Source organism: Nicotiana tomentosiformis, chromosome 7 (assembly GCF_000390325.3).
Source record: "Nicotiana tomentosiformis chromosome 7, ASM39032v3, whole genome shotgun sequence".
In the NCBI taxonomy this organism is placed as follows: domain Eukaryota; kingdom Viridiplantae; phylum Streptophyta; class Magnoliopsida; order Solanales; family Solanaceae; genus Nicotiana; species Nicotiana tomentosiformis.
This window is the reverse complement of record NC_090818.1, coordinates 118,866,944-118,874,719: the sequence shown is the minus strand read 5'-3', so window position 1 is coordinate 118,874,719 and position 7,776 is coordinate 118,866,944. Positions and strand designations below refer to the sequence as shown.

Sequence of the window (7,776 nt, the reverse complement as noted above, 5' to 3'; positions counted from 1 at the left end):
CTACCGTCGAATTGGAATATTGTTCATTTAAAGAAGTATTACTTCTAGGAAAAGGAAGTACCCACGGTCAGGTATCGCTCAACTATGATTTTATTTTGTTTTTTTAAATTATAATAACAATTTTAGATGATAGGCAAAAAGCTAGCCCATACCAAATGATGACATTAGACCCGAAAGACACGCGGAATACACAATTATTTTCGGTCTAGGTTACAACCTTTCTGATGGAAATAAAAAGGATTAAGCAGTCATCATCTAAATGTATACCTCTGAGTCCCGTGTGTATTTTCCTTTTCAAGAAATGGACCAAATGGAAGGAAAAATCAAGTGCTCGAGATTTCATACTTCAAAGCTCTAACACTTGGGAGACTGTATATATAAAAGGCAAAGAAGACTAAAAGTCAGAATTCAAGCCTGGATCAGCCCAAAAGTCAAAAGTCAAGAACTAATCAAGAGCTAAAAAACAAGCCTGAGTCAAAAACCTTTGAAGTAGCCTTGATAAGGTATAAACTCGCGGGAAAGATACAAGATGGACACAAGATACATTTCAAGTTCCTACGAGTTTATAGGTTAAGGGCAATAATTAGTCACGGCTTACTAAATAGACCCAAAATTTTAAAACCTGTTACAAAAAAAACAGTTATGAAAGAATTGTAGATGTTGTACAAAAATTATTTGTATACATGAAAAATATTATATAAAATTTGAAAGTTCAAAGCATGAAACTTCCTCAAATTATTCATGAAACTTCCTCAAAGTATTCCTTTTTCTACTACTTTCATATATTTACACCAATATGAAGTTGAGTCGTCTTCTTCATTAGTGTCGTTTATAAAAGGGCCCTCTTTTATAAAAATTCATATCTATCAAAATCACGAAATATTAAAGCATTTTAATGTAGGTTTAAAAGCCAAAGAGAAACAAAAACTCTAACATCAAAATAAGAAAATATTTATATATTAAACTTGGCCAAAAATAAGGTACTTGTTTGTTATCAAACCCCAAAATAAGATAGGGAAAAAACTAACATCCATTCCAAAAAGAAGAAAAAAAACCTCCCATCAAAAGGTTTCAAATAAAACTAAGGGGCAGCATCCAAGGTGGCATCATCAGCAACGGGAGAAGATTCAGCTTAGGGAGTAGGGGCTTGAGCACTAACTTCACCAGGAATAGGATCATCAGCTTCGGGAACATCAACCTCAGGTGAGGAAAAGCTTTGCCTTTGCTGAGTCTTTTCAATCGTTTCTTTAGCTTTGGAGATCTCAGCATTCAGGTCGAAGCCTTCCTGGCTAGCCTCTATCAAAGTTTCGAGGCGAGTATTCAAAAAAGCCCAACTCAGATTGAGTGTCAACTTATCTTCAAGAGCTTCATAATCTTTCTCCCGCTGATCAATCTCAGCCTTCAGCTCTTCTTTCTCAACTTTGGAAGCATCAAAGGCAGTCTTCAAAGGGGCAAGAGAACTCTCCAAGAACTTGATCTTATCAGAAGAGGCACGGAGATCTTCTTGAGTTTGTGTAAGTGATTGAACTAACTCTCCGGCATAAGTCTCTTTCTGGTTAAGAAGTTCCTTCAATCCCCTTATCTCTTTAGTGGCTTTCGAAAACTGCTCAGCGAATGAAGACTCAAGGATATCCTTGTCTTTACCAACTTGATTTGAAGATGCCTTTTCAATTGCTAACTCAGCCGCAACCATCTTCGCTTGTTGCTCCAAGGCATTCTTCTCTTCAGCCAAAACTTCCTTCTCCAGTTGAAGACCCTTAAATTGCTCCTTCCAGTTGTCAGCTTCGGTACGGTAATCAATGAGTTATTGCTCGGTATGAATAATCCTTTTCATAAGCTCTGTGCCTATCAAATTGATCTACAAAAGAAAGGAAGGAGGTTGTGGTTAAATAAAAGAAAATAACAACAAGGAAAAGAAAAGAAGTAAAGTTAAAACTCGAACCTTCAGAGATGAATGAACAATATCATTCATCCAAGTCAATGAGCCGTGACTCTCCAACTTTGCCTTCTCTACTGGACCAAGCAAAGCTCTCAACCATACATTAGCTTGACCAGATTTTTTCAGCAAGTTCCCACTCTCAGGAACCTCAATGATAATCTTCTTCATCGCTTTATTGCTACTAGCAGTAAAGAGAAGGTGGAAGCAGTCACGGGGGGAGCAGTAGCAGCAACTTCAGGTAGGGCAGCTTGAGAACGAACGGGGATTGACACTGGAAGAGAGGCTAGAGGCAACTCTTCAAAAACGGGACCAAAGGCTTCATTATCAAAACCACGGGTAAACAACTGATAAGCAGAATCATGGGGAGGAATATTCATCTCTTCATCGGAAATCACTAATGTAGCACTTTCGGGCTCATCTAAAAGTTTTGAAGGGATTGAACTTGGAGGAGGGGTAGCTTCATCATCCGAGGTCTGCGCACTAAAGAACCCTCTTTCTGTTCTTCTTCACCCTCAGAGACAGGGGAACCATCAACTTTTCTTTTCGATGAAGAGCTCAAAATTCTCTTTTGAGCAAGAGATACAGAAAGTCTTGTAGAAGAAATAGACGCGGGACTGACACCACGAATAGAAAATCCTAACAAAAGAGAGAAGTTTGGTAAGAAGCTCCTAAGCCAACACAAGAGAAGAAGGGAAATTGAACAGAAAAGGTACCGTGTGTTTTGACTTTCCAACCAAACCTTTGAGAAAGGTACTTCCAAGACCTTCTCTCCACAGGGGCAACTAACAATAACTTTTTTACCCAAGCACGGAAGTTAGGAATCTCCTCGAAAACTTCCATGGTTGCTGAAAAAGTAGACACGAGATTAAAAGTTTCTTGTTTCAAGAAAGAAAAGAAAAGGTAAAGGAAAAATACTTATGTGCAAAATTCCACTTTTCTGGAAAGGGCATATTCTCTTCACCCACCAAAGTAGTTTTGGGAGAAGCTATAAAGCGAGCATACCAGCCACGGTCTCTATCATCCTCGGGGCTCACCAATACCCTCTTGCTTCTGGCCACAAGTAAAAATACCCCTTCACGAAATAATTTGAGGGAATAAAGATGAAGCAAATGATGAAAGGTAAAAGGCATGGAAGCCAAGTTAGATAGGTAACGAAGGCATGCAATATCTCTCTAAATAATGGGGCCAATTTGTCCCAGGCATACATTAAAGAAGCGGCAGAATTCAATGATTACTGGGTCAATGGGTGGTCTAAATCCTAAAGTGAAAGGATATGTATAAATAAAGGAATAACCAGCCTGATATGAGGTTATTCTTTAGTTTGGATCAGGAACTAAAACTGGAAAGTCAGGTTTCCAGTTACATTCTCTTCGAACAAGAGAAATTAAACCAGTGGTAATTTGAGTAAGATAAAGATCGGCATGATCATGAGAAGCTATAGAAGAAACTTGATTTCTTATGGTTTCTCGATCAGATGAGAAAGAAAATTCCTGTGGAACAATTTCATCAACTGTTGGTTCACGTATAGATTCACTCGATTTCCTATTTCTAGAAGAAAATCTAGGGATTAAAGAAGCCCTAGGTTTAGAAGAAGAAGAAGTGGGAGTAATGGTTTGAGATGAAGAACCATGAGTGGACAGTGAACCTAAACTACGAAGTCTGCCTCCTCTTCTACTTCTCACAGGAGCAGATGAAGGAGCAAGTTCATCAACAATTACGACTTTGCGAGGGTCAGGAGTTGATGAAAACATAGTTGTATAAGGAATTAACAGAGGAATATGCGTCGAAAAAAGAAGGAAGAATGAAGAAGAAGAACACTGTAGAATAAAGGTTTCCTAAAACCTAAGAAGTATGAAAAGTCCTAAAAATGCTGAGAAGCCACATAACCAATCATCAAAAGCCACGTGGCATATGCATTAAATGGAAGTGACATACGACGCGTTAATTCTGAAGAAAGCACAATGATGCTTGGGAAACGGCGGCAAAGAATTTCTGCCATAAATACATACCACTTACCGAATATTCAATTGTAGAGTATTCAGAAAGTGGGGGGGGACTATCTGTATTGGTGATAAATAAATGATGCACGTTGAATTATATTTAGCTGACAGAGCATAATACGTGGAACAATGAGGAAATGACAACTGGAATATTACATTTAAAAGATGCATGAAGTGCAAGAGGTATGAGGCAAACACCCACGAGATAATGGAGAACCAGCGTTCGAACCTAAAATAATTGTTGAAGAGGCACGAGCGGAATGAATCAAGACTGGAAAGAGGAAAGATTCACGGACCTACAATTAACGAAGAAGGGGAATCAGAATCGTTACAAAATCTTCATAGACAGTTACGATTACCAATCATAACGGACAATCAATGCCATTAAAGCTCATAATGATTCCGCCATAAATAGGAGAAAACGTTATATTTGTAAACTCCTATATAAGGGAGGAGAATCTCATTTGTAAAGACACGTTCGGAGTACTATCGAAATATATTCACTTTCTCTTGCTTATTTAGCACAATCAATTATTCTTTCTTTTTAGTTACTTTTTGTCAACTTTATTTCCTTTTAAGTGAATTACTGAGGAAGTAGGGAATTATTTGGTTATCAGTAACCCGAGTTCTTCTAAAAATAGGCTTTGACTAAAGATATTATATTTTGGTTAAACATTGACAAAGTTTAATTGGTACTTTACGCCTTCTATCTTTGATCAAAACTTTATTTCTTTTTTATAATGTTTAATAAGTTAATTGACTATTAAAGTAAATTTACAAAACTATTTTATCAAATTAAAGTAATTGAATATTATCGCAATAATCGTAAAGTTACTAAACTTTACTTTCTTTACAGTAAAATTATAAAACTATTTTTTATCACATTAAAGTAGTTAAATTTAATCCACACAGCAGTAAAGTTACTAGAATTTTAATCACTATAGCAACAAAAGTTTCCACCAAGGTAACATTGTTGATATAATGAGTAAAATTCAGCTAGTTTTAACGTGACAAAATAATTTGGCATTCCAAGTGTTGATTTAGTTTGCGACAAAATTTCTTTGTATGCTTCTCAAATCAAACGAATGTTAAAGATTAGATACATATCTAATGGTCATCGAACCAAAATAATATATAGAAGTCGTTACACATCAATAGATAGCATTAATTAACATAAAAAGGATGAGCTCAACTATAAATTAATAAATGATGTTGACGATGGTAACTAGTTATATCGACTTTAATTTTGACACACAACTACATGTCAAGTATCAAGATTATTGTTTGTAATTATTTTGTTTTCTAATTATTCTCTCGAAAATTGCTTGTAAACTTCCTTGTTTATAAACCTGCTGCTACTTACTTGTCCAAATATTTCAAGCTTCACATATTTTATTTCAAGTTTTGATGAATTCCATCAACTATATTGGAAAACATACCTCAGTGGCAAGTCACCCCGCCGTTTATTTAAAAATTCATGAATTTAAATACACATTTAAATAATAAAATATTATATAAAGATCAAAATATTAAATATAGTAATTTTAGATTGCTTATTTTCTTAACATCAAAATATATAAAATTTGTCTTTATTTAAAACTTTGATAATTTGTCTTCATTTAAAACTTTGATAAATATAAAATTCAAATAAAATACTTATCAATCTAATACTATATCAACAAAATATTTTAAGAAAATTATTTGGTGTTGGTGTTGGTGTTGGTGTTGGTGCCGGTGCCGGTGGTGGCTAACCCTGGTGGTTGTGCGTGCCAACTAGTGTGGCGGTTGGGGGTGGTATTGGCTAATTATTAGTATTAACTAGCGTTGATGGTGAGTTGGTGACTCACATTGTTAATGGTAGTAGTTGATGGTGGTAGCCAGTAGCATATGCAAGATTTTTTTACAGGCAGTGTCACATTTTGAAAAGGGTAGGAATAAAATTGTAATACTTTATTTTCGGGAAAAAACAAGAAATAGCCAAATTTAAAATTGGTAATTAAAAAATAGTCACAGTTTTAGTAATAATCGAAATTTAGTCACTTTTTCATGTAAAGATAAAATTTGAACAAAAACAACCTTAAAGATTCGGAAGAATTCCAGCATAATATATTGCAATTTGATTTCTTTACATATGAGATTCTAGCATATGCTGGAAGTTTAAATGCATGAGCTCCATAATCCATCATATTATGTTTGAACTTTCCGTGTGTTGGAGTTTTAACATAATATGCTGGAAGTTTATACGCAAGAGCTCCATAGTCCAGCATATTATGTTAGAACTTTTCATGTTTCAGCAAAACAGTACTTATTTTTTGCAAACGCTGACTATTTTTTGATTACCAATCTGAAAACTGGCTAGTCCGTGCTATTTTCATTTTATTTTCCCTAAATGTACTAAATTGGACTTTGGCCCAGCAGGTTATAAGAAGATTTGTTTGGGTGAAATTTAAAAATAGTCAGATTTACAAGTGATAATTGAAAAATAGCCACAGTTTCAAAAGTAATCGAAATTTAGCCACTTTTCATGTAAAAATAAATCTGAACAAAAATATTATTCAAAATCCGGAAAATATTCCAGCATAATATGCTGGAGTTCGAATTTTTTACATGTGAACTTCCAGCATAACATGCTGGAATTTCATAACGTGTTGTAGTTCCAACATAATATGCTGGAAGTTCATACACAGATGCTCCAATCTCCGATATATTATACTGGAACTTTCCGTGTGCTGGAGTTCAAGCATAATATGCTGGTAGTTCATACACATGTGCTCCAATTCCCAGTATATTATGCTGGAATTTTCTGTGTTGCAGTAAAATAATGGTTATTTTTCAATGACTTTACAAATGCTTGCTATTTTTTAATTATTAGTCCGAAAACTGGTTAACCCGTGCTATTTTAACGATTGTTCCACATGAGGTCAGGAGTTCAATCCATGATTCAAAATTTGCCAAAATTAAGCATCACGAGTTTAAAAGAAAGCAGTCTATTTTGTCCAGCTAATTCACTATGTCTTATTTTGGTTAGCTCCTTACTATTATGCACAATGTAGTTAAACTTAGAGTTAATAACCTTTAGTGTGAAGTATAGTGCCAAATCTAAGTAATACTTCAGTACATTGACCGAAAGAAAAGGACAACAATACTTGTTCCTTGCATTAAAATTTTATAGCTCACCAAAATATGCTGCTCAAAGGGATTATCTGTTCCATTCAAAAAATTATTTTTCAACCATTAAAGATTAAAGGTGTTTAATGAAATTTACTCTTAAAAAAAATAATTGCATCACACTTTTTCCTTTCTTTTGCTAAAAGAATTATATGAATACACTGTAAATATTTTTTCCTGGAACTTTGCCCTCTTGCAAATATATTACTTACTGCAAAAGTATATACTATTGTTGGGGGTGTCAAATGGAGCCGATTTTGGGCGGGTCAAAATGGGTTGAGTTAATAATTGGACGGGTCATTTGACCCACCCAAAAATTATTTGATTTAAGATGGGTCAGGTCAAGATAGACTAAAATTTGAGTCATAGCCCAACCCGCCCAACTTTTACCAAACTTTACTTAATATGTGTTATTTTCTTTTGAATTGTATAATTACTAAATAAGATTTATTTTTCTTTTTTTTTATGGTCATATACTACTATCAAATAAAAAAAAATCTAAGATATTTTGAGATGGGTCAAAACAAGATGGGTTAAGTTTAATAAATTAGCGGATCAATAACCAGCCCAACCATAAACGAGTTGGACGGGTCATTTGGACTTGTGCCAAATTTGACAACCCTAACCACTGTATTACAAAAGGATGAGAGAAATCCAGAAACTTTTGGT

The 7,776-nt window shown here is 34.7% G+C and overlaps 1 protein-coding gene across 1 annotated transcript; it reads right to left on the bottom strand.

Annotated features, from left to right (window-relative positions):
* Nucleotides 1-1,132: 1,132 nt before the first annotated feature.
* On the bottom strand, nucleotides 1,133-2,107 carry LOC138896279 (uncharacterized). Its single transcript, XM_070181076.1, has 2 exons — nucleotides 1,943-2,107; nucleotides 1,133-1,768 (listed from the first exon to the last, which is right to left on the bottom strand). The coding sequence occupies exons 1-2, from the start codon at nucleotides 2,105-2,107 to the stop codon at nucleotides 1,133-1,135; spliced, it is 801 nt and encodes a 266-aa protein (XP_070037177.1).
* Between the last annotated feature and the right edge of the window lie 5,669 nt (nucleotides 2,108-7,776).